The sequence below is a fragment of the Misgurnus anguillicaudatus genome, chromosome 8 (genome assembly GCF_027580225.2).
Source record: "Misgurnus anguillicaudatus chromosome 8, ASM2758022v2, whole genome shotgun sequence".
NCBI lineage: Eukaryota > Metazoa > Chordata > Actinopteri > Cypriniformes > Cobitidae > Misgurnus > Misgurnus anguillicaudatus.
Window position 1 is genome coordinate 4,034,446 of NC_073344.2, and position 27,944 is coordinate 4,062,389.

At 36.4% G+C, this 27,944-nt stretch overlaps 1 protein-coding gene and 1 long non-coding RNA gene across 5 annotated transcripts; both read left to right on the top strand.

Moving 5' to 3' along the window:
- The first annotated feature begins 1,332 nt into the window (after window positions 1-1,332).
- Window positions 1,333-27,922, top strand: scly (selenocysteine lyase). The gene is made up of 14 exons (XM_073870147.1): window positions 1,333-1,476; window positions 1,909-2,045; window positions 2,128-2,237; window positions 2,539-2,639; window positions 10,930-11,101; window positions 16,794-16,805; window positions 16,942-17,069; window positions 17,197-17,358; window positions 17,441-17,547; window positions 17,663-17,699; window positions 19,607-19,690; window positions 19,785-19,887; window positions 21,731-21,803; window positions 22,483-27,922. The coding sequence occupies exons 2-14, from the start codon at window positions 1,912-1,914 to the stop codon at window positions 22,637-22,639; spliced, it is 1,380 nt and encodes a 459-aa protein (XP_073726248.1). The 5' UTR covers window positions 1,333-1,476; window positions 1,909-1,911; the 3' UTR covers window positions 22,640-27,922.
- On the top strand, window positions 13,183-16,256 carry LOC129437164 (uncharacterized). 4 transcript variants are annotated; one of them, XR_012370701.1, is made up of 6 exons: window positions 13,183-13,499; window positions 14,091-14,138; window positions 14,249-14,337; window positions 14,436-14,526; window positions 14,623-14,702; window positions 14,886-16,256. It is a non-coding gene; the product is annotated as an uncharacterized lncRNA (long non-coding RNA). The 4 variants fall into 4 exon arrangements; XR_012370699.1 differs by having other exon boundaries at window positions 13,184-13,499; window positions 14,091-14,149; XR_012370698.1 differs by lacking the exon at window positions 13,183-13,499 and having other exon boundaries at window positions 13,506-14,149.
- Window positions 27,923-27,944: the final 22 nt, after the last annotated feature.

Below are 27,944 nucleotides of genomic sequence, written 5' to 3' on the forward strand. Positions count from 1 at the left end.
ATTTGTGTTTCAAAACTAAATGTACTGTAAATGTTATTTTAGTACTTTTTAGCATTTTGAAAACTTAAGTTAATTAAGCAAATATATACAAAATAATGCCAAGGCATTTATTAGCTGATCCAAACATATCTGCTTTATTTTACTCATATTTACATTTGATGAGTCATCAATGTTACAGTCACACCGCAGGACATTTTGCTATTCATCTTGAAATATGAACAACACCAAATAAAGTTTATGTCCCAAAATCATTATGTTGAAATAAAATGATGTGCTATGCCCCACTGGCATGTGTTGTTTTAGTTGAGAAATGCAGTTCAGTAAACATTTACACTTAATTACAGAAAAAACATGCGTCACGTCATCTGCCCAAATGAGCATATAATAAGATAAGTGTCATGGCTATATACTTTTATCCTTTACACGTTTATTGTCTTAGCTTTCCTGACCTGGGTACCTGATGTCTAAGACCTTTTTCTTTTACTCACTCTCTCTCTCTCTTTCTGCAATGTCTAATGACCTGCGCATTCTCGAGGACATTCTTTGTGTTTGACTTGACGCGAAGCTGCTTTCTGTTACATTACATAGATAGATCTAAAATCTTCTCACTGTCATCACAAACATGGTAATAGTTGACCCTCAAAGATGTTATATCTTGTTTATTGCAGTTATTGAATTTGCATTATTTTTATAAAATCCTGCTTAATAATCAAATGTCTGTGCGCTTTTTTCTCTGTGACCACTTGTTCTAAAAGCTCCGAATCTTTACTTATCATACTAAAATTCTTTATTCACAAATGTAAAGTTCTGAAAACAGCACCCCAGTTTCATGTTTTTAAAAAGGAGCTTGACATGTTTACAAAGGTCCTGAAAGTTATGAGATGTGAAAAGGCCGAGAAATTACGGGTTTTGTTTAATAAGTATGACTTTGTTTAATCCCCTTCATTGCTTTTGGTTGCATGTATATTTATTTTATTTTTTGTTATTTTATTTGAATTATTGTCTGTATGGAGACTTATTTCTATTGTTATAATATGAATTATATGAATTTCTCAGTCTGTGAGAACTTACAGTTGTGTTTATGTAAGCCTATTTTGGTTTGTTAAGATGCTTGAAATTCAATAAAAAAAATAAAAAATAAAAAAATAAAAAAATAAAAGCTCCGAATCAAGAATGTACTTATCCTACTACGATAAAAGCTTAGCTCATTAATAATAAATAAGTGCAACCAACAGATTGGTTAAATGCAGTGGGCGGTGTCCCCCTTAGCAAATCCTACTGTCTTGACAGCGTGGCTAATGAATATTACGTAGGGAACATGACTGGACGCTCCATCAACGTACCAAGCAGATATACGTCAGTAAAAGAGGAGGGATTTATTACTCTGCTTTTCCTGTTTCAAAATAAAGCGTGTGTCGCATTATCACTTTGAAGTGTAACTGTGAATCATTGACAAGACGCTAAAGAGTACACAAGGTCAGTCAATTAATTTTGCATAATTTCAAAGGTTTACCCGACATTATCTCTGGCTGCCCTTGTAAAATGATTGTAAAGGCAATTTAAGGGATTGAAGGGTAAGCTAACACGCTAACGTAGTTACTAATGTAAACACATGTCCTAAATTACACGTGTCAATCACAGTTTAAATCGGTTGTGTAATTGCATTATCCTGTATTAAAAAGTCATTTATATTATTTAGTTGTTTAAGTTTGCGATGTTTATTTGAACGACTATGAAAACATCAGAGCCTGCAATATAAATTTGTCTTAGCCATGACATGATATGACATAGCATACGTTGTACATATTGACATTAAATAATAATGTATTTTTTTAATACCACAGTAAGGTTTGGTATTCTGTATTGCACCGAGGAAGATGTATTTCTTTAACTTATCAATGTAATTAGGTAATGGCTGAGAAGGCTGGTCCCTCTGTCATTCTGGATCACAATGTAAGGGGCAATTCTGCACTTTATCCAGGGTCTGACCAGAATCATCATCATATTTCTTTGGACCACCGTGTTGTCCCTGATCAGTCAGACAGGTAATGCATAGACAAAATCAGTAAAGAGGATGAATAATATCCTCTGCAATACAGTTCCTAAAAACTATCTTTTCTGGTACAGAATATATATGGACTACAATGCCACGACTCCAGTGGATCCAGAGGTGGTCAGAGCCGTTACTGAAGCTTTAACTGATGCGTGGGGAAATCCCAGCAGTAATTACCTTCCAGGTACAGTATTTTCATTGACAAACTGCAGACAGATGATGGATCTCACAGACCTAATAAATTCTCACATTCACTGAAAAAAAACACACCAGTTGCACATGATTTAATTAAGTTTCGTTAAAATGAATTATTTTTAAAAAGTTATTGGATCTACAGTATGTAATTCAATTATGTACACTAATTCAACATGGTTGAATCACGCTTCCTTAAAATGAAATTAAGGTTAATTCCATTTTTAAGAAAACTTAATCCAATCATGTGCTACCGATATCTTTATTTCAGTGTTGTTTTTCAACCATCATAGGTCTTAAAGCCAAAGACACTATTTACCATTCCAGAGACACCATTGCAAGAATGGTCGGGGGGAAAGCAGCAGACATTATATTTACATCAGGAGGAACTGAGGTAAAGAAAGTAACTGTGTAAATTAGAAAATATTTTACTGTCCCATTTCAGTAGAATACTGCACAGGCCTAAAGCACTTTTCGCATGACTTGTATCAACCTTTACAATGTGCTGCACTCTTTGAAGCAAAGAATTAATTTTCAGCTATACTCATACAGTACTGTAGTCGCGCATTACTCACGGGCCAGATGTTTTAATGCAACACTTAAAAGTTCAATCAATATCAACTTGACCCGGTTTGCGCAGCCAGTAATTACTGGACAATTCTCATGCCATATATCTCTGAATTATGCTGGCATGTAAAAGCATGCACAGACTACACGTCCAAAACATAATACAATTCTGAGAATAATCATCTTGTTAATATACAGTATATTTAATCAATATCGCTCAAGTAGGAGTGTGATATTGCTTTATATTTTGGCCTGTGGCCTCATGCCTCTGGCATAATCACACCTGTGATGATATATAGAGCAATATCACACAACTCCGAGAGCGATTTTGCTTTTATACAACAGTTCGACGTCACACATTTGAAAAAAGAAAACTAGAAAACAACAACGGAGTTATTTTAAAAGCCTCTTTGTTTGGGAACTACTTTCTTCAACCACGGATTTGAAGGCCAGAATGACAGGTAACACTTTCGGCTGTTTTGAATCTCATAACAACTCAATAGACGGAATAGCCGTTTCTTAATATTATCGTTTCTTGGTCACAAAGTGTAGTTTTAAGATTAGTTCAGTCGAGAATATATAAATGTTTACTATTCAAATCTGCAGTCGATTTGTAAAGATAGCGCCTATTTGAACATTTGCTTAGAAAGATCGCTCACCCCGCAGATCACTGCCCTATCTGGGCTACATCTCTGACAGAGATTCCCACAGTATTTGGTGTCATGAAACTATTACTTGTTTTTTATTCATATTTAGTGTCTTTTGTGTTGTTATTGTTTCGCGCGAGGTAAAAGTTAATAAAACTATATTTGAAGAGTTTGGTTCCAAAACGGAATAAATCCATTTTGACTAATTTCGGTAATAACATGTTTTCTTTACCAAGAAAGTGACAAGATGAAAAAAACAATTTTTTAGTCCTGCTCGATTTTCGTTGGCTTCGCGTAAAATAATGGAAAGTTTTTCATAAGATCCCCTGGGGTCAATGTGTTAGCACGAGAGAAGCTTGATGCTGTCGGGGGAACAAACAACCGGCATTTTCCGTCTCCTGAGTGCCTCTCACGTAAATTATTAGATGTTGATGGCTTACGTTTTTTTCCCGTCACAGAAACCACCACAGGTTTAACAATGCCATTAAAGTATTATTTTGTTTTTGTTTGTTTGTTGATCATGAAGTACAAGATGAGAAAAAACTAGAATTCCATGTATTCAACGCGCCGCCATTGTTTGTTTACAATGCGTGGAATGGTGCGCTGTAATTTGTTGAGCGCATTTATTGCATTCTGTAGAAAAGGGGGAGTGGCGTTTATTGCGTTTTGGGAAAAAAGATGACAGAATAACACGGCGGATATTGTATTTTTTGTAAAATTAAGAATTTATTTTTAAATATTGACCTATTATAATACTGACCTAATATGATACTGACCTAATATAATATTCATTTTTTTTAAATGCCGTTTATTGCGTTTTGGAACCAAACTCTTCGTTTATTAGGGCCCGAGCACCGAGGAGCAGGCCAGAATGGCCTGCACCGAAAGGTGCGAAGCCCTATTGATTTTGCTCGGATTATTATTTTTATTATTTTTTTTATTTTTTTTTTAGGGCCCGAGCACCGAGGAGCAGGCCAGAATGGCCTGCACCGAAAGGTGCGAAGCCCTATTGGTTTTGCTCGAATTTATTATTTTTTTTTTTATTTTTATTTTTATTTTTTTTAACACTTTTGGGCATTTTGGGTGCCTTAACATACTCGAAAACTCTTGAAATTTGGCACAGACGTCAGAGTCGTCCGTCATTGCAAACGGGCAAAGGCTGGAACACGGGCGTGGCACGGGGGCTCTGTAGCGCCCCCTGTAATGCAAAATAAAACATTGATGCACAGATCGTGCAAACATGTACGCACATGTACGAGAGTTGGTACGCATATAGATCTCATCGACCCGAACAACTTTCGCCCTCTAACATTTAAGCTCCGCCCAACAGGAAGTCAGCTATTTTGGATTGTTTAAAAAATGCATGCGTTGAACTTTTGAATACTCCTCCTAGAGGATGCATGCGATTGACACCAAAAGTGGTGAACATGATGTCGAGACATTGGACTTGCTAAATTGCGAAGGGATTTTTGATATCTCGAACGGTTCTGCCATGGCGAGCCGACAAAGTTGTGGCGAAATCAGAGAAACAGGAAGTGTCTAATATCTAAGGCAAAAAATGTCTTATTGTAATGACACGCGGGGTGTTTGTTCGTCTGAAGATTCCGATCGCATCGATGTGCCTATTGTGAGTCTCGGGTATAGCGCCACCAGCAGGCGCCAGGAAGTGTGTCAGTCACAAAGCTGGATTTTTTTGAAAGTTCCATGCAATGTTCTTTTAAATACTCCTTCTAGGATTTTCATGCGATTGACACGAGAAGTGGTCAAGATGATGCCGAGACATTGTAGATGATAAATTGCGAAGGGATTTTTGATATCTCGAACGCTGTTCCCATGGCAATGCGTCAAACTTTACTTTCATTTTAAAGGCATATTTAAGCCTTTCAGTTGCATACAGTTAACTTTTAAATACTCCTTCTAGGATTTTCATGCGATTTACACGAGAAGTGGTCAACATGATGCCGAGACATTGTAGATGATAAATTGCGAAGGGATTTTTGATATCTCGAACGCTGTTCCCATGGCAATGCATCAAACTTTACTTTCATTTTTACACATATTTAAGGTTGACAGTTACATGCTGTGAACCTTTAAATACTCCTCGTATGGGATTCATGCGATTGACAACAGAAGTGGTCAACATGATGCCGAGACATTGTAGATGATAAATTGCGAAGGAATTTTTGACATCTCGAACGCTGTTCCCATGGCAACGCGTCAAACTTTACTTTAATTTCAGGCATATTTAAGGCTCTTGGGGTGCTTAGTTGAACTTTAAATTTGGCACACACATCAGAGTTTTCGGCTGTTAAGTGTGCACAAAAAGGTCAGATAAAGGCGTGTCTCTTAAGTGGCTCACTAGTGCCCCTGTTTGTCTAAAATCTGGGGTTGTTTTTTTACCTACAGTCCCCAAATGGCTCAGAAACAACATTAAATAGCCCACTAATATTTTACCCACTTGATGCCCTTGCCCACCGTGCATCGTTTTCTCGGACGCACCGTGTAGCGGTAAAAAAACGTGCGAGGGCCCGCCATTGCTGCTTGCAGCTATATTTTTTTATTATTTTTTTCAACACTTTTGGGAATTTTGAGTGCCTTAACATACTCGAAAACTCTTGAAATTTGGCACAGACGTCAGAGTCGTCCGTCATCGCAGAAAACCAAAGGCTGGAACACGGGCGTGGCAGGGGGGCTCTGTAGCGCCCCCTGTAATGAAAAAAAAAACATTGGTGCACAGATCGGACAAACATGTACGCACATGTACGAAAGTTGGTACGCATATAGAACTCATCGACCCGAACAACTTTCGTACTCTAACATATTAGCTCCGCCCAACAGGAAGTCGGCCATTTTGGATTGTTTAAAAAATGCATGCGGTGAACTTTTAAATACTCCTCCTAGTGGATTAATGGGATTGACACCAAACGTGGTGATCATGAAGCTGAGACATTGTACTTGCTAAATTGCGAAGGGATTTTTGATATCTCAAACGGTTTTGTCATGGCGAGCCGACAAAGTTGTGGCGAAATCAGAGAAACAGGAAGTGTCTAATATCTAAGGCAAAAAATGTCTTATTGTAATGACACGCGGGGTGTTTGTTCATCTGAAGATTCCGATCGCATCGATGTGCCTATTGTGACTCCCGGGTATAGCGCCACCAGCAGGCGCAAGGAAGTGTGTCAGTCACAAAGCTGGATTTTTTTTAAAGTTCCATGCAATGTTCTTTTAAATACTCCTTCTAGGATTTTCATATGATTGACACCAAAAGTGGTCACCATGATGCCGAGACATTGTAGATGATAAATTGCGATGGGATTTTTGATATCTCAAACGCTGTTCCCATGGCAACCTGTCAAACTTTACTTTCATTTTAAAGGCATATTTAAGCCTTTCAGTTGCATACAGTTAACTTTTAAATACTCCTTCTAGGATTTTCATGCGATTGACACCAAAAGTGGTCAACATGATGCCGAGACATTGTAGACGCTAAATTGCGAAGGAATTTTTGACATCTTGAACGCTGTTCCCATGGCAACGCGTCAAACTTTACTTTTATTTAAAGGCTTTTTTAAGGCTCTTGGCGTGATTGGATTAACTTTAAATTTGGCACACACATCAGAGTTGTCGACTGTTAAGTGTTGGCAAAAAGGTCAGATAAAGGCGTGTCTATTTAGTGGCTGACTAGCCCCCCGTTTGTCTAAAATGTGGCGTTTCTTTTACCTACAGTCTCCAAATGGGTCAGTAACAACATTAAATAGCCCACTGATATTTACCCACTTGAGGCCCTTGGCCACCATGCGTCGTTTTCTCGGACGCACCGTGTAGCGGTAAAAAAACGTGCGAGGGCCCGCCATTGCTGCTTGCAGCTATATTATACTATTGTTTTTCCATTTAAGGATATCTCACAACGTGTTTTAATAGTTACGTCACGCTAAAATAAATTATCAAGTGTCCCAATGTAAAAGCTGCAGTGCTTACCTGAAGTTCCAAACAGTGTTTTTGTGTCCTTTTAATGGAAGGAGAGACACGTAAACAGATCGCTCCAGAGAAAATTATTGTTTTTATTGTTTTAATACAAGTGTATTTTAATCATCCACACGTCGTACACTTAAGTTTACATTCAAGAGCGCTGATCTTCGATGGGATAAATACTTCTGATTGGGATTCACAGATTCACGAGCTAGTGAAATTATTAGAAACACGGAGAGTGTTTAAAAACAGTGCGTGTGTCCATGTAGGGCTGTGCAAAAAATCGTCTGCGATTCTCATGCGTGTTTCATCAGTAAAGCCGGTTCCTTGATTAGTAGTAAAACGCCATCAGCTGCTTTCAGATTGAGCTGCATTTACTACACAGAGCCATAGTTCACAGAAAAGCTAGGCAAAACCGTGTTCATAATCGAGGAAAACCGACTCCGATAATCTATGCGATTTTGCCTATAGCTTCTCGGTGAACTACGGTTCTGTGAAGTAAATTTTTATGTTTACCCATTATGGGTCAAAAATAACCCAGCCATTTTTAGAGTGTAAATAAAAAATAAAAACAAAATGAAGTCAGAATCACGTAAGGTGCAGAACATGTGTGCAAAATGCCTAAATGCGCAGGGGAATAAAACACAAGCCACAAATAGTTTAATCAGATAACATGGAGTAATATATAAATAAAATAAAAACAAAGAAATTATTAAAATAATGAAAGTATAGCCAGAATTGCCAGTTTTGTCTTATTAACTACAGAAACAGAGAGACTTTGGAATGGTTTCTGAAAGCCGCTTCCCATATGGACGTGTAGCCATGTAACAGGATTTATTCCGAGACTTTAAAAATATTTATTGAAAGCTACTTTTTCACATATTATTAACTTAGCATTATCATAATAGACTGTATATTTTTATATTGGGAGAAAGCTGTTATATGTGAAATCAGATAATGTGCACTCTAAGGGGCCAGTCACACCAAAAGCGTTTATGGCAGTTGCAGGCGCCTTTTTTGAATGATATTCTATGGGCAGGGCGCGTTTACGCGCGCCGAGCGCCTTGCGGTTTTTTGCCGCCTGCCGCGCACGCGTTTTTGAAGGAGCGCTGAGAGCGGAGAAGCGCCCGACGTCATTCGTGTCTTTCCATTGTCCAATCGATTGAGGGGAGAGGCGGGCCTTACGTTGTGGTGAGGGAAGTTTACAGTTGCTTTGAAGAACCGGACTCCACTCGCTCACTCCCTCCTGCGTGTTTGTGCACCTCTCACCCTCAAACAAGGTCAGAGAAAGCGCCCTCTTTTTAAAGTTCCTGCTAATATGACAGTTAACAGCAAAAGAGCGCTCACGCTTCAATATTTGATTGACAAGACAGCTGACTCTGTGGTTGCTTAGCAATATGAAAAGCCGCGTCGCACTGCTCTTTTTTTAAAAAGTTTAAAGCGCTTTTGGTGTGACTGGCCCCTTATACAGCCAAAATTAAATGATCCTCATTTTATAACACATCTGCGACGATTCGACTGTTAGATTGGTAGTCGAATCAAGCTTCTCCTGTCAAAGCATCCAATCTTCGACTATTCGGGTCACCCCAAGCTAGGACTATGTGCATATGCAATGATATTTGTGTATATTGTAGGCATTCTGATCACTTATGGTTTCAGTATTTTGTTATTGCATTTATTTCAGCAAAATAAAAGGCTGACAACTTGCACTTAGTGATTAAGATTGTGTGAATAAAGGCTGCAATTAAAAAAGTAAAGCCCAGTGCCCGGTTGCATGAAAGTCCTTAAGCTAAGAAATCCCTTAAATATAAGGTTAAGGCTGCCCTTAATAAAAAATGGGTTGCAAGAAAAACCCTTAAGTGAACCTTAAGGCTGTCAATAAGTATTTACCCTTAAATGCTCAAGTATTACCTTAAGTTCTGCTATGCGTTGCAACAAAGTCCTTAAGTCACATTTTCCCTTAAAAACTTAAGGGACTATAACAGGTCCCTTAACGTCACACGCGATGGCTGATTTTATGGTTATTTAAGAAAATGAAGTACCAACGCGCATTTCTAACGATCGAAATAATCCCTAGAGAAAAGGATGCGCATTTATTAGGAGAATAGCGGTTTGATCGTCCGTCAATCTAAAGTGTTTCCAGTTTGAATTACTTTGAGGTTTTATACACGCGGCACTTTACAGTCTGTTATTTGCGATGTTTCATTGTACACAAATCCGCCGTCTGTTGAGCTGCGTGCGTTGATTTGTTACCGCTGTGAGATTTTGTAACTATAGCAACCGTGTCTCCGCTGCCGTGTTTTGGCAGAGACTACCGTAAAATACTTAGTATAAACACTTAGGTAAGGGTGACAGTTAAGACCTTTGTTGCAACGCCACTGTATAAAATATAATTTGGAGTAAATTTGAGATCTGCACATTCTAAAACAGATTCATTCATGATTAAGTCCTGTTCATTATTATCGTCCTCCTCTATCAAAGTAATCCTCTAATCCCCTTCAGAATTTGGGGCAAATCCACGAGATTGATATCATATAAGCTGTTTATACAGTCATCTTCTGTACCTCGTGGTAAACACGTGCTTCTAGGTGATGCATGTGTCATATTCAGATTCACAATTATTTTTACCAACATCCAAAAACTGAAGTGTTTTCAACATGTAGCAGTTTTTAAATGTATTTAAAATGCCATGGTTATGTTGTCAGAAGTTAAGTTACAAAACAGATAAGCTGTTCCTGAAATTTCTGTGTTGACATCAAAAATCTCCACACAGAAATGAAAATCCTTGTCCGGCACTGACCTGATTGTCATTCATCCGATTTGATATTATGGTCCGATTTACTTACGGTAAATGTTTTAGCAAGCCACGTTCAAGGATTTTTGTATGAAATGATAAAACGTATTGTCTATAAAATTATTAATTTCAGTATTTTTCATGTTATTAAAAAAATGACTATTGTATTTTAAAGGCTAACACACATATTTTTGTCATTTTTATGGTCATAACTACTTTAACGCTCTAAATTTCATAATTCGATTATGCAACTTAAGCCGAGTTTTCAGACAGTATCACATATGATAAATGCTTTCTCATTTGTAATTAGTTCTGGATAACAGCAATGCAAATAAGAAAATGAAGAGCTCAGATGCAAATGTGTCTGACATGTTTTCTTGTAAATTAGCATTTTTTTACCAGACTCTTAATAGATTAGGTCAACAAACTTTTTCTGAATATGGTTTAAAATGAAATTATTTAATAAACGTACTGTATAATACGTCTGGAGAACCTTCGGGTATATCATTATCCTATTTTTGACGGAGGTGGCTTTAGCAGCTTTTGCATCTGAGCTCGACAAATGTTGATATACATTATGCTGACTGTAAACTTTTCCTTTGGATGTCAAGTGGGAGATGGATCTGGAGTTATGAGTTGTGTTGCATCCTTGATGCAAATTTCTACTATTTTTCTTTTTTTTTTGTCTTTTTTTCATGTACCATCAGGCAAATAATTTGGTGTTTCACACAGCAGTGGAGCATTTCAGAAAGAGCATGGCTTCTTCAGAGGAAAGCACACACATCCAGCAGCTCAATGACAGAGACTACCTCCCTCATATAATTACTTCCAATGTCGAGCACGACTCTATCAAAGTCACTGCTGAACATTTGTTACACTGCATGAAAAGAGCTGTATACGGACAAATACGGGATGGGAAATCCCTGCTAAACTTTAGGTTTGCCAGATTTTTGAGGCAGAGTGCCTGGAAAGGTAATACACCAAAGTAAACTTGTGAAACATCCAGAAACTTTACGTTTGTGGATGTATATAGGAACTGGTGGAAGTTTCCAGGAATCCTTACAGCTGGTTGTGAGGAGAGGTGGGTGTGAGGTGTGAAGGGCTTTTTATATGTTAATGACCCACAGGTAGAGGTGTCTTCTTTGTTCTCAGAGCTGAGTGTGGTGGGGTGGGGGGTTAACCATGTCTCTTTAAGACAGCACATACAGTATTGTGGTACATAAAAACTGTTTTCTAAATACGTTTATTATTAATATAATTTAATTAGTCTATTTAAGAAACTTAGCATCATTCAAAATAACTAAAATTCAATGGACACAATTACAATTTTAATGTGTGAAAGTTATGTCTCTGACTCAAGAGAAATGCAACAAATGTTATTTCAGAATATTTATTTCCAACACTTTGAAAACATGTCTCCAACTGCCCTAGGTCAGAATATTGTGCACGTTTCTCTCAATGCTGCATACATCGTTTAAAAGAAGCCGTTCAAACGACATCATGTAACACATTTTTGCTAGCTAGAATGTTGATAAATTAGTCAGTGAAATGTAAAGCTGCTTGATTTTGCTGATGTCTCATGATTTGAAGTTCACTGTTTCTATTGTTATTATAATTCTACCCTAACATTTCATTAAATCTTTTAAAATAGAAACAAAAATATTAATAGACAGGTCCATAATCTAAAAGACAGTCTTTCACATGAATGCAAAACATGTTGGGTGATACTGACTGACAAACTCGGGTAAACATATCTGCAGATACCTGTCAGCTACTGTACTTCTAATCCAGAGGTGCCCAAAGTTGGCCCACAATAGATCTTTAATTTGGCCCATCATGCCACATGAGATAAGGAAAAAGAACAAAAGTCATTGACGCAGATGTTCATATTTTTAATTAAACATTTTCTAAAATGTATCATTTTTTTGTTGTATTTTTACATTACAAAAATGTAAATTAATATTAAATGCAAGGGATTAAAGTGAATTTTTTTATGTTTCATGCATACTTGAAGGTGTATAAAATGCATCACAAAACTTAATGAACTCGGGTACTACAGGCTAAAAATGAAGAGGTTTTGGCAGTGGCACACAGAGAAAAGGATATTTTAAATTGATTGGCAAAATGATTTTTTTTACAAAAAGCCTTGGAAAATAAAACTGCATTAGTTATGCATAAACAGAGTAATGTTTGCTTATTTATTTTTAAAATATTAGAAAATTATAAATTAGGGGTTATCAGAGCAACTTTAATTTTATTATAACACAACAACATTTACTTTTGGCCCACAGCCCTCAGTCAGGTTTGGCCCTTGTAAGGAAAATGTTCGGGCACCAATCAATGTGTAGTTTATCTGAGGAGGTAACTGTTTAGCATATGATAATGCATGCTTGTACAAAGTCAGTCCACATATTATAATGTTTGTCTTCAATCAATCAATTTGAATAAATGAGATGGGGACTTTATAATATAATAAGGGTCCATATATCACAGTGATAAAAGACATACATGTATTTTTACTTTAACATGAACTAATGCTGAGTTAAGGCATATACTATCATAAACTAAGAGTCATCATTAAGATGACATGTTTTTCATTGTTAGTTAATGCATTCATTTACAATGAATTAATTTGAGTTCATGTTGTAATTAAGTAAGTTCAGTAAGTTACATGTCTTAACTCAGCATTAGTTTTGTATTTACTTATATTTAAGTAAGAATTCATTTAGGTATATGTTCAATGTTTCCAATGATGAGCAGTTAATCCACTAAACCCAAAGATAATTCCTGAGGCATGTTTAAAGAGTTTTGTATTTCATCAAAGATTTTATATTTAAGAAAATCTGAGCATCATTCAAAATAACTGTTAACATGTTTGTCAACTAAACATGTTTTGTCAACGTTATAAACTTTATAGAAATATTTTTATTAATGACCAAGTATAAAGAACCATGCATAGCGTGAAAACGCGGATTATATAAAAGTATATAATAAAGTGCGAGCAGAGGATCAATCAAACTTGGGCTGGAATGATTGTAGTGCATCCAATGCATCTTGGAAATCGTAGTTTACATCTACAGCAGCATATGCTACAGCAGTGACAACGCCAAAGAAAAGGACTACATTTCCCAGAATGCACCTGCACCCACTCATCTGCCCCCACTCTTCAGGTGCGACTGCTTGACCTATGGGCTTGACGGGAAAATTCAAAATCGCGAACCGTTACAGCCTGGACTTCTCGGAGTCTTTCTTTGTTTGTTTGCGCATCAACAGTAAGGTAAGTTTGATTTAATTAGTTTGTCTGCATCGCGCTGATCGGTTGCCTATTTGTTCATATTATGTTATTTACTATGATTCGTTTTTGTCTTTATACTAGAACTGTTTGAATTTAAAGCACAAACAGTAAAACATTAAGGGTATACATGGTACACAGCGGTAAACATGAGGTTAAAAATACGCGAAGTAACATTCAAACCGGGCTGTTAAAAGAAGCAATTCGATGTTTAAGTTTTTAAAACAAAACTTTAAAGAAGCCAAGATGAGAAGTTCTTTGCTTAAAACAAACAAAGCAACAGTAACTTGTGTGTTGGAAATGTTAGCAGCTAGCAAGTGTCTCTCTGCTATTTTAAATGATAAACAGACGATCTTTTGTTGTTTAAAAGCTCATTGCTTTAGTTCTGGTAGATGCGGCTTATTTTTCAAGACGGTTTTAATAGCTTTATATTGATTTGTAACAAAGCCAGCTTCACTTTGAGAGAACCTAGATGCTAATTGTAAAGAAGCTTGGAGTCATAATATATTTTAACGTAATATGTTTGCTGTTCTTCATCTCTTTAAATATGAAGTCTATCCATGTTTGTGTTTACAGAGGTCATGTACACTGTGGTCAACTTGTGGACGCTGAAGAGGTTTCTGGGTAAAGATGATGTAAGTATATTCATTCAATTTTAAAAACCAAACAGGTTAAATAGTAAACAGATGTGTTATGATGTATGTGATTTTGATTTTTAATTCTGTGTTTGACAGAGAAATAATGAAGTAACAGTGGAAGCTAAAACATCAGACTGATCCAGACACTGAAGAAATTGATGTCACTGCAATCTGGCCAAAATGATGTAAGTTTAATAATGAAATTATTAAATCAAAGAGGTTAAATAGTAAATAGATGTGTTATGATGTATGTGATTTTGATTTTTAATTCTGTGTTTGACAGAGAAATATAATGAAGTAACAGTGGAAGCTAAAACATCAAACTGATCCAGACACTGAAGAAATTGATGTCACTGCAATCTGGCCAAAATGATGTAAGTTTAATAATGAAATTATTAAATCAAAGAGGTTAAATAGTAAATAGATGTGTTATGATGTATGTGATTCTATTTTTATTCTGTGTTTGATAGACAACTATATTGAAGTAGCCTACTGTAATGAAGCTGCAGAACGTCACAGAGACTCTGAGGACATCAACACAGAATATCAAGTATGAAGATGGACATTATGAAGTTCTTTGATCATATATTGTTGTATCTTTGTATAGTTTAATGTAAACTTTCTAAAATGTACAACTTTATCATTTTGATTTGTCATGTGTGTGTATATCTGTATATGTATATGTGTAATAGTATTATGCCAAATACTTATATGTACTTTTATATTTCCAAAGGGCTCCCAAGAGATGTCTGTCCAGATGAGGGTGCATCAACGTTACCTTTGCTGACAAGTATATGCTTTACAATGTAAAACCTAACAGTTAACTTAACTCAAACCATTTGGGGAAATTGGTTGCCTTGAATCATTGGGTTTTGAAAAGGGCATACATTTGAGTACTGTGAACTTAAGTCTTGTGCAATTATGCACTTATATTTAGGTAGTGTGAACTTAAGTATAGGTGCTTAACTGCATGTGACTCAATTTGTTTAAGTTCACAGTACTCAAATCTATGTGTTTTAAAACTTGAATGGTTTGATGCAACCGGTTTTCTTAAATGTGAGAAATTACAGTGTTACAGTGAGAAATGTTTGAATAATTCCAAGACAGAGCTCTGTGATTGATTCTACACTGCAAAAATCACTTTCTAACACTTTTTGTCTTGTTTTCAGTAGAAAAACTAAAAATTCTTAAATCAAGATGTATTTTCTTGATGAGCAAAATTACCTTAGAAAATATGTCTAGTTTTTAGACAAAAATATACAATTTAAGATAATTTGTGCCTAAACAAGAAAAAATATCTAACAATGGGGTGAGAAAATTGTGTTTTAATTAAGTTTTTAAGAAAAAAGAAAACTTAAGATTTTTTTCTCACACTATTGGCAGATATTTTTGCTTGTTTTAGGCACAAATTCACTTAATACACAGACACACACACATTATTTATTTGGTCTAAAACTAGACTTATTTTCTTGGGTCATTTTGTTCCTCAAGAAAAGGCATTTTAATTTAAATAATATTTCTACAGAAAACAAGACAAAAATACTATGTAAGAAAGTCATTTTTTGCAGTGTAGGACTAATTTCTTTAGATTATTTAGATATTTACTACATTACAGTGGCAGCTGGTGACTTCTTTTTTTTGTGAGCACTCAATGCGAAGTTTGTCACAACATGTATATAGCCCGTCATTTGTGTGGTTCCCAATTTCAAAATATGTGTTCTGTGTGTCGAGTGCGTGTATGTGCATCACGTGTTTTGACTAAACACGTGATGCACGTGGTTTACATGAAGCAACAAACACATATTTTAAAAACACAAGCAACACGCATGACACTCTGAACACTTATTTTGAATTTGCAACCCTCGGATGAGCAGTCACGAGCAGCCACTGCTACATTACATTGTACTGCTTTGAATGTAGTTTTCATTGTTGCTTTTATTTTGTTTTATTTTACTCTAATATTGCTTTCTCTGTCTGTATATTTATGAGTTTAAATGGTATTGTTTATGTATGCAACTTTTAATATTTGTGTATTATATTATTTTGTGATTGTGACAATTGTGGATTGTTCAGTTTTTTTATTAAATAAACATTTCAAACTCAAGTTTTTTTTTTTTTAAGGGTTTTGGGGATGTATAGTAGTATATAGTGGGGGGGTGTAGTCTATCTGCATAGCAGGCAAATAACCAATCAAGTCACTAAGCTATGAGGGCTTGGGTTGGGCTTAAAACAAAGTGTAACCAATCAAATTATCTCAACTGGAAAGTTTCAAAGTTGTGTCCCAATAGTTGTCAGAGTTTTGGGAGGGGGTTTTAAAAGCAACCAATCAGTGTTGAGATTAAACACCAATGGGGACACTAGAATTGTGCAAAGGTGTGAAATTCCAGTACCTCTGTAGGTGTGAAAGTGGCCCCTGCCAAAATCTTCAATGGGATTACTTGCCATGGCAACAAATGGCTGCATATTCCACGGTGATATCCCCTCAGCAAGATACATCCGAATTGGTATCATTACGGGAGTTTCCTAACTTGGTGGAATTAGTAGTTTACCCTCAGTGGAACTAGTAGATACTTCCGAAAATCAGTAGTGTTTACAGGAGTTTCCTAGTACGGATACACCTCTTTTCATGCAGTGTTAAAAGATGGCAAAGCAGGTTAGCAGGACTGGACTTTCCTTCCAAAACTATATTCTACATAGAAACATTTTTCTTAAATGCATATAAAGAATACTAATTCACTACTTCTTTGTTTGTTTTTTATTATTTTGACTTGATTGGATTCTTGTTGTAGATGTCACATTTGTGCCTGTTTCCAAGGTGACTGCACGGGTCGAGGTAGAGGATATTATTGCAGCGATCCGTCCCACCACCTGCTTGGTATCAGTTATGCTGGCCAACAATGAGACTGGCATCATTATGGTAGGCACGTTGCCTAGACAGCAATCCTGTTATTGTTAAGGCCTATTTAATTAAGCTTTAATAACAACCAGTTTGTTTAACCGTAATTTAGCATAAACACCCAGGTTAAAAGATCCTTTTTCAACAGCCAATTAAAGACATTTGTCAGAGGGTAAAGGAAGTAAACAAACAGAGGTCTTCGTCAGCTCCCAGAATCCTCTTGCACAGTGATGCAGCCCAGGCTATTGGAAAGATTCGAGTGAATGCACACGAGTTAGGAGTAGACTACCTTACTATCGTAGGACACAAGGTGAGTAACCAGAGATGCTGTTGATATATAATATCTCACTTTAAGCAAAGAAAATGAAGAGATAATTAATGGTACCTCTCAGTTTTATGGCCCTCGAATCGGGGCTTTGTTTGTGAAGGATCCTGGAAGCCCAACCCCAGTTTACCCTCTGCTTTTTGGAGGAGGACAAGAGCGCAGTTTCAGACCAGGGTATGATATGGTTCATTGTATATGGTTTCATGTTTAAGTAATTAATTATTTAACTGAATTAAAACAAGTGTATTATTCACTTTGAAATCAATACTGTTATGTCTTTATTTCTTAGAACTGAGAACACAGCAATGATAGCTGGCCTAGGAAAGGTAAAACCCATAATATTACTGTTAGTATCAATATACCACAAGCATCTTGTTCACTACCATTCAAATGGTTTGACACATTGTGTTGAAAAGATTCTTATTATCGCAAAGCCTATGCTGAAATTCCTGAAATTGGTTTTGCTGACAAAAAAAAAATGCTTATGTATGTAGTTAATTACAAAAATAGTTTTTATGTGTGATGTGTTCCAGATAGTTGGATAAAATAAAGCAATAAGCCCCAGAAACAGGGGGTTACCAGTGCATTTTATAACAGCTAAGGGGCATTGTTAGGCTCTTAGCTTTTATAAAATGCACTGTAACACCACTGCTTCGCGGGGCTTATTGCGTTTATAAAATGGTTACTTCATGCATAGCAGGATTTCATTAAATAAAACACAAATAAGTTGCAATTAAATTAGTACAAATATAACTCTTCCGCCAAACAAAGTAGTTCCTCGGAATCAAGTGTGGCTGAAACAGAGCGCAATTCCCAACCAACACAGGCACAGCAAAGACACAATGAAAATATGATTTAAGACTTTGGTGTTTATTTTATAAATCAACATTCATCTAATTTATACATTAACATTTACATCGTGCAACTTGTTGTAGTGATGATCAAATATGCTTGGAAGCATGCTTAACTCTTTCCCGGTCAGCGGTTTTTTTTTTTTAAGTTGCCACCCAGTTTTAGTTGCCTTACAGAAAAATCATCTTCTTTAAATAAAAATAAAATATCAAATGGAAGAACAGACCCTCCGCTTAAAAAAAACAGTTTTATCCTACATTCATTTGTTCTCTTATCACCTCTCAAATTTTCAGCTAAAAGCGTAGATATTGCATTTTTGTGAAATACCTTTTGTAAGAGATCAGATTCAGAGCCATGATCAGAACATACACAGTGTTTTTAGTGTTGAGTGAATGCGTCAGTGTTTAAGTTGGCTAACATCGACATCCAGTGGATAGCTAAAATATGAATTTAAGGTAGAAACTCCTCAGGGAACGTTTTCTCTTTATTGACGAGATGACACAACAATATTTATTGACATTTATCTGGATATCGCCATTAATTGTGCAATTGTAGACAAATTAAAAATATGATTAAAGACTGTGGTGTTTATTTTTTTATAAATCAGTATGCAGCAACAGTGCGCAGTGATACTTATGTAATGCGGTCTGAATCGTTGGTTTTTCCATGGTATTTTATCACGGCTTAGAACGCGTTTCAACCAATCAGAATGAAGAACCAGAACTGCCCGTTTTATAATAGAAATTAAGGGACTGTGACACTACACTTTTATTTTATTTACTTCCATTTATACGCATACAAATGCATCAAACCAGAAATGCAAGCTCGTTCAAAGATATTTTGCTGTATACCAAAGTTCAAGTCTGATGAATTCCGATATGCGAATTTTTATCATTTGAAGACATGTGACCAGTAGAAAATCGGTACATCATAGCGTGACCTTTCTATGTTGATAAGCGATGATAAACGAAGCGTTCCCAGCTCAAGTTCTAAAAAAAATTTGCATGCTCAACGTCTAGTGTGACCATAACCTTAATCGCCCAGTTTTAGAGACATCTTGGGTTGGAACCCATTGTAAAGTTGGTTGAGAGAAAGGGTGGAATCTGTTTATACATTTTAATTTGTTCATTTTTAGTCAATATATAATTTCCATACTTCAATTTTCTTCATATTTTTAATTTCATACTTCATATCAAATTTCATTTCAAGATGAAAATTTGTGGATTTCAGTTTTAAAGACTTTAAAATAGTAAAATAATAAAAGTTTTATATATTTGAAAGGATGAATAAAATCTTTCTTAAATGTTTGACCAGTGGTTTGTGTGTTAATTGTAATTTATTGTACTCACTTTTTGTTGCTTTGTGTGTGTTTTCGGGAAAGGCTGCAGAATTGGTAAGCCAAAATCTAGCCGACTATGAAGCCCATTTTTTGAATATCAGATTGTACCTGGAGCAGAAGTTGATTGTAAGTAATTGTGTGGTCAGTCAGAACATTTCTATGTACACTAATGTGAACCTTTTGTTTAGAATTATATTTTAATGTTATTCTAATGTTATAGGCAGTCTTTGGAGAGGATAAGATTCATTTTAACAGCCATTTTCCCAGCTCAGACATTTTGCCCAACACATGCAATGTATCCATTTTGGGAAGAGGACTTCAGGGTAAGTTGAATACTCATATCTAGCTTTGATTGTTATACGGTGCACTCCATAAGTATTGGGACATTAAAGACAAAATTGCTCTTGTGTTTTGTTTGAACATAAGTTATTTGTAAGTGTAGGGGGGTGCCAAATCCTGACAAAAGGTAGCTGTAAACAGCCTCCAAATGGCTGAATTTAGCTTTTAAGCTGTGAGGAAGTGTGCGCAAGGCAGACGCTGAAATAAATTACAGTATACTGTACTTAGGGCTCTACTAATAAATGAATAACTTGCCTCATCTTACTCCAATCCTTCAAGTCTAATCGACACTGTAGCTGTGTCCCAATTCAGGGGCTGCGACCTTCTAAGGACGTATTTTAAGACCGATTGCGTCACAGCAGCGCGACTTCAGGCTGGCAAGGCCGTCCCAATTCGAAGGATGCTTAGAATGAAGCCTCAAAATGCGTCCTCATTTCTCTGCGCTGTTAAGGATAGAACGAATGGATCCTTAACAGTCGAGGATATCCCAAGATTCATTGCGCGCCTGCAACGGCGGCTGGATATTCTAAAATAAACAATTAAACCTTCATTAAATAAAAGTGTGTATTTATCAAAAAAAGTTTGTCACTGTTTTAGTATTACAAGTTATGTTTTGTGTTAATATTATTTTTATGACGCATATATTTCTAAGGTTGATTAATTTAATTTTATATACCGTTGAATAGTTTAATCTACATCAACGTGTCATATTTTCTAAACTAAATTCATATTTTTCTGATTTCATATTTATTTTAATAAGTCAGAAATGTTTCCGCTATGTCCTGCTGACAGGCGCAGCAGGTGACGCCAATTATGGGTCGTCCGAAGGTTAGGCCGTCTCATTTCAGTTCTCTTCGCGGACTTCTGAGGCTGGCACCTTGAAAGACCGAGTGCTCATATTTAAGGTCGCATGCTTAGAAGATCGCAGCCCCTGAATTGGGACACAGCTTGTGATTGTAAACCAAGAGCGCGTGCTGCATCCGGAAGTGCTTGCGCAACATTACGCACAGTGCTTAAACATTGATCACTTATCGAACTGTCGTTATCGTTTATCAGGAAAATTATATCGATAAAATGATCGTTAACGAATTATCACCCAGCACTACGCCCACGTCACATTGCTGTGTGCGTGGTCACAAATGCTTAACATTTGTACACGTATTTAAGCACCGCAGTTTTAAATTAAGTGATTTTATAATGCGCGCGCGCTGTTTCTGTGTGAGAGGACCCAGAGGAGCGTGCAAGCTGTTCATCCGCTTCTCATTGAGCTTGTGAGTATTTTTGCCGCTGTGTTAGCCTTAAATACACATAAAAATTCCCGGCTTTTGCAAGTATCCTAATAAACATGACAATTTAGGTCTTAAGAGAAAGTAAACAGCTAAAAGAAAAAAACGCATGTGTAACAGTATATTAGAACTGGTCTGTGGTCTTAAAGGGGAAGTTACCTAATTTTGCTCATGTCACTCGTGTTAATCAAACAGCATTGAGAGAAAATCTCTCACTGCTTTTAACTAAATCACTTTTTTAAACAGAGCAAACCCTGAATTATTTGTTTATGTGTACTGGGCACTGTATACAATTTACCTACATATGCTATACAGATACAGATCACAGGTCATATTGTGTTATATTTAACTGTTATACTCTATATGAAGTCTGTTATATTTAAAGTGAAATACTACAATTATCCATAAAGACATTAGTGAAGTTTTTCCTTAACATATTGCACGTGTGTTGGTCAGAAGTAGGTCAGGTCATGACCCTGTAGATTTGTAAAATGTAAGAGCTCCTGTGAATAATTGATCAGTTTTCTCCCCCTTGCCGTAGGGCGTAGAGTGCTGTCTGCATGCAGGAGGTTATTGGCTAGCGTTGGTGCTGCCTGCCACTCAGACAGAGGAGATCAGTAAGTCTTCTGTATTTACAAAGAAATGGTACACTTGTTTGGGGTTGTTATCATTATGGGCCCAAACATGGTTACATTGAATTTCTTTTGTGTTTTTAACATATTTTAGTCAAGTATAGTTAGCAAGCTAACCAGCTAGTCTGGTTTGTTAGTGTACCAAAGTCACTTCACGTAATCAATTTAAAACACTTATACAAACTGTATTAGCATGCAGTGGGAAATGAAAAACCCTGCAAACTCAATGATTAATAAATGAAAAAGTGCAACTTTTCCCACACAAAAAGAAGTTAAATTGATAACAGATGTTTTGCCCTCTTGCAGAGCCTCATACTGTTGTAATCAGCTTTTTTGAGTTTCATTCTGGTTTGTGCAGATTTCAAATGTCAAATTAGCTATTAACTGTGAAGGCATTAACTTAACTGCATAATATTTTTATGTCAACTTATTTAAATTAATCAAATATGTTAACTGTTAACTTTGATGATAGAACAATGCTACAGGCATTACGGATTGTTGGCCCATGCTATTAACATTAGTTTTATCCAATAGTATTTGCCTCAATTTGTTGCGTCACTCTTAGCGTGAGCTTTAATGTAATCTATTTCCTTAAAGAAATAATTTATCTTCCTTTTATTTTTACTTTGACAAGTAAAGGATGTAATTTGCTATTAATTCCTCAAGCTTCCCATGTTCTTCTGAGCTGTGGGATTCCGTATGACGTGGCTACCAATGCTCTGAGGATCAGCATGGGCAGAAGTACCTCTCGTGAAGATGTGGACATTGTCGTGGAGGACCTGAGAGCCACTGTAGAGCAACTGCAAAGAATTAACTAGCGTTTGTCAAAAGTACAAGCTTCAAGACAGCAGAATGTAATATTTAATGTTAAACTTACTTGATGTACAATTTATTTTTAAGCTAAATGCTATTTTTGTCAGTCCGTGATGTAAAGAAAATAATAGTTTCCTGGTCCAAGCTTCCGCTCGTTTCATAAGACAGCCACTGTTTATTCCAGGGTTCCCACGGGTCCTTGAAAGTTTGTGAATCTGGGGAAAAAAATTCAAGGCCCGGGAAAGTTTTTAAAAATATAAATACATAGATACAGGTCATTGAAAGTGCTTGAATCTATTTTATGCAAGAAGTTTTCTGACAAAAAAATATTATTCCCTGTGTGTGTAGGATAATATCATAAAAATTCTAGACTTTTTAAGCATGCATGCTAAACTGTTCACTTTAAATGTTGAAAGTTGATTCATACCAAAATGCTTTTTTGCATAGTTGTGTTTGACACATGAAAACGTCTGGGGTTACCTATGTAACTGTTGTTCCCTGAGAAGGGAACGAGACGCTGCGTCTCCCTTGCCATAATTCCTGCGTCCCTGTAACGCTGTCTTTGGCAATATTTCAGATAGCGATATAATTCCTGGCTCCCGCGTCACCCTGTCTTTGTCGTTAAGCCTCACTATTTGTTGAATTTAATATACACATTCAGATGCACTTACCCCTGGAGGCGTCCCCAAAGTGTCACCGCAGTGACGCAGCGCGAGTTCCCTCGAAAGGAACTATAACAATGTATCTTAAAAGGTAACACAATGTAACCTTGCTCTCACTTGAAATGTGTCCCCACATTTAGTCCTTGAATTTTAAGGGTTTTGCACCTGGAAAGTCCTTGAAAGGTCCTTGATTTTGAAGTTAACTAAGGTGTGGGAACCCTGCATATCACACATTTAAAGCTGCAGTGTGTAATTTTTAGAAGGATTTCTTGACAGAAATCCAACATAATATACAAAACGATATTATCAGAGATGTATAAAGACCTTTAATAATGAACAGTTATGTGTTTATTACCTTAGAATGAGACGTTTTTATCTACATACACTGAGGGTCCCCTTACATGGAGTTGCCATTTTGTGCCGCCATGTTTCTACAAAAGCCCTAACGGACAAACCAAACTTTTTTTTACTAAGTTGTCTCTGATGATGACATGTTTGTTCGGTGGCGGCTACCATAGTTTCTCTATGTGTTTCAAATGCGAGAGGTGAGCAGTGGACTAAGCCGTTGGTTGCACTTCGCAACCTCACCACTAGATGCCGCTAAAATTTACACACTCCACCTTTAAGCTATATTTTTATATACTTGCCGGTGTACAGTACATTCTTCAAGCTTATGACAACCCAGACAACAATACTTTAACAATTGATTAAAGATGAATTACTTTCTGGCCATCAGGGATTTAGTACAGGTATGGCGATAAAAGTTAGGATTTTGACTTCGATAGTTTTACACTGCACTGTGAGTGTATATTAGTCTAGTTTGTTGTTTGCTTAAGGCAGGAGTTGTGGCGTGTGAAGTCAGGCTTAACAAGCGGATAGTTTGCTTGCTTTAAACTGCTTACATATGGCTATTGGGAAGTCATGGCCAGTTTAGAGTTCAGGGTTTTTAGATATTTGGAGAGAGTTTGACTCTCTTGATTTTAAATTAAATATACGTATATAGACCATTTCAAATGATGTAAACAACGCTGGTCCAGAAACACTTCCCGTTACAGTTTGTGACAGTTATTTTTTTATTTCACACATATCATTATCTTCAAGATGTTTGTTTAACTTCAGTTAATTCAGGTTTATATGTTCTGTTGGTTTATTTTATCCCAACGTTTATCTAGTGTTAAAAAATGGAAACAGGAAGTGCTTCTGGACCAGTGTTGTTTACATCTTTTGAAATGCTCTATATTATTCAAATTCCCTTTAAGGAAAGTCGCTGCACTTTGCTACCAATTTGCAACATTTCTGGGTATCTATTTTAGTTGTACAAGACCAAGAATGATTTTGATTTAAATTGTTGAAGACTAATATCTACTTAAACGTTTTAGACTTACAGTTATATGTTACAGTACATTGACGGTACCATAACTTTAGTTTCTTATTCCAAACTGCAATGGTTGGAAAGTACTTACAGAGAAACAGTGATAATGATGATTGGCTGTTTTTCCTGGACGGGGAGAATTTCCTTTGATAGAACGGGTGTATTAAGCACTGCTTACACACAGCGAGAAAGTCGCTGGTGGTCTGAGCGGGGCTTAAAACAGCGGACTCATCTAACTGCATCAAAAAGTTTTAAGAATAGTTATGTTTCCTGGCCTTTGCTACCTTAAAGCTGCATTTTGTAACTTTTGCCTCTTATATTGTCATTTCTATTTGAAGTCTAAAAATTGCATGTTACTTTACGTATTTATCTATTAAATGACTTCAAACTGATATTTTATGTAAAATTGTACAGACAGCTCAACTTGCAAATCATTATTATAAGCATATCTTTGCGAATAAAAGTAAGGTAAAGTAATAGGTTTATACACAAAATTTTATTTAACTTGCTCGATAACTCATTTTGGTTTATTTTTAACTAAAGTTATGGATTGCAGCTTTAAAATGCTGCATTCATAGGCAGCTCGCTAGGTTTTGGAACTGAGCAATTGCATATGTCTGTGTAATCAAAAGCATGTGTTTGCCTTTGTATGAACTTAAAGAGCCCCTTTCATGGATTTCAACTTTTTAACTCTAGTTACAGTATAATGTAGCAGTTTTGAGCATAAAAGGGATGTGCAGAGTTACAAAGCTCACAGTCCAATTTAAAGGAAGATATTCCCTTTAACCGAAGGCATTTTTAATGTACTACAGTAAACGCCTGAGATGTAGTTCTACAGTTATTTCCGTGACCTGATGACAGGGACGTGTGCATTTGAATAATGCCCGCCCACTAGCTGGTTATACCCGCCCACTTGCTGTTGTCAGAGAGAACTGATTTGTTAAATAGCCCAAGTCTGTTTGCATTGCGGAGTTATTGATTTCAGTATGTCTGGAAGAAGCTGTTTTTTTATGTGAAGGTAAAATAATATTGTACAGTATGAAGAGTAAGTGAAATAGTGGTTACAGTTTATGCAATAAACAGTTGCAATGCAATTCATTCGCACTGTAACCAGAAACTATATTTCTCCTTTTGAGAAATCACTGCTTCCTTAAACATGTAGAGGTCAAGGCTGGATTTGTGCTACGTTTGCCCCTAAAGGATTAATCTGTTCCTAATTTGTAGTGCTTCAGGATCACATTCACAACCAGTATACATTATTATGTGTATAGTTATTAGTTGTGTACGATCGCAGTGCTGTTAAAATTATAACAAATAGTTAAAAATAATTAAATAAACTGACATCCTATATGTGAATTTTTCACGAGTATTTGCGCCATGTTGTCTGGATAATTCAGTAAATCATACAAAACTATACAATGTTACAATCATGCAGTGTAGTGTGTTACATTGTAAACTTCAGAGGACTGTAAAATAGATCGTCTCTTGTGCGTGTACGTTAAATTAAGCCTTTTAGCGTACTGTAGCCTGCTGTATGTCTAAACTCAACCGCTGTTTAAACCTGTATAGCTCTAAATCGACAAGCAAATGCATAAACAATTTGTTTTATTCGGTGTATAAAACGAATGAAGCAGTTCTCGCTTACAAACTCATTTGACAAGAGCCGCGTGCCGCGGTAAAAGTGTGAGTAATAAGTGGAGGGAGACGGAGCTTCTATAAACCTCATAACACCTGATACATTTATACTCAGTGCTGTGTTTCTTAATAACGTTGTTTTTAATTAAACATAGCATGCTGTGAAGACTTTAAAACCTTTCTTACTTACGATGTTAGCGGCTGCTGTCCATGGGAATGGTGCTGAATTGGTAGACAGCGATCTTTCTGGATCCATATTTCAAACAGGCATGTTTATACATATATTCATACTTCTTTATAGATAGATTGTCTATTCAAAGAGAGTAAAACATATTTTGTATTCACTGCGCCTTTTTTGCAAGAAAGTATTTGGCTACTTTCATAATAAACTTGACGTTGTACAACAACAGTAGGCGCAAAACTATCTGCACGTTGTGTTAAATCATATGCGCGACACTCAGATAAATGTAGTGTGTTTACACGAGAGAGTTTGGTCTGCGCTGCGGAGAACGCGTGTATTATATTTTATTTTAGCTGTTTAGATGTTTGGTGTCTGGACATCGACTGTGTTTATTATTATGAAGCAATTCTGCACCAAGGTTTGCCGTCATGCTTTAACACAGTGAACGAAAGTAACAGGTTATTATGTGATAGACAACTAGTCCAGTTCTCTTCAGTAGGCTACACAGCAGAGCTTCACCGAAAATGACAACAAGTGGCCACGATCAGACTGCTGCTCCTGTGCTCTCACTCTGTCTAAAAAGCCCCGCTGTGACATAAAGCGGTTTTACATTACAGACACTAAATATCTATGCAGACACTTAAATGAAGAATTGTAATACACTGATTATTTATTCAGGGGTTTACCTTTATTTCTGAATATGGAAAAATTACAGAGGTCTGAATTTTCGTGACCCAGTTGTTGCAGCCACAACACAGCCGAAGTGTAATTTGGTTACAAATTTAGCATCGTGAAGCATCCTGCTCGATTTGTCCTTGGGAAGGAGTTTCTGTTAGATTTGTTTCTTTCTGCAAACTCTCTAAATCTGATTCAGGCTCAAACTGCAAGGCAATACCGATGCAATAGCCTACTAGAGGCAGTTTACAGAAAAAATTGTGTTTGATTATCTGTACACGCATTAGAAGCCGAAACCCGATATGGTAATAGACATTTCGAACGCTACAAGGATTGACCAATCACAATCGTTTAGAATCCCTGACCAATCAGAGTATACTTGGCGTTTGTGGGGGTGGGGCTTTGGAGAGACGCCCTGCAATCAAGCGTTTTAGAGAGAGATGTTGCAAATATCTATATTATGAGTTTTTTGAACTTTAATTTAAACACCAGTATTGTGGTAGAACACAACAATAAATATATAAACTTTTTTGTGGTCATTTTAGTGGCTCTTTAAATGCACCAGTTAATTTGGAAGACGATTTCATCCCTTACTTAAATCATAGAGATATTTACAGATTGAACGAACTCTTACTTGTGGAATAAAAGAGAGAACACATGTATGTAGGCTGCTGTTACAGTGTGATGTGATGGAGTGTGCATATTCCAAATGAGACGGATGTATCTGTTACCAGTACAATAAACTACACCACCATTACTGAAAGAGCTGAATGGACTCTCTTTAT

What these genes read in the sequence shown, in the direction of transcription:
- scly (XM_073870147.1), top strand. Translation starts at nt 1,912, where the DNA reads ATGGCTGAGAAGGCTGGTCCCTCTGTCATTCTGGATCACAATGTAAGG. An exon ending in CAGCAGTAATTACCTTCCAG is followed by an intron (nt 2,238 to 2,538) that starts GTACAGTATTTT and finishes CAACCATCATAG; the next exon opens with GTCTTAAAGCCAAAGACACT. An exon ending in TTACTATCGTAGGACACAAG is followed by an intron (nt 17,359 to 17,440) that starts GTGAGTAACCAG and finishes GGTACCTCTCAG; the next exon opens with TTTTATGGCCCTCGAATCGG.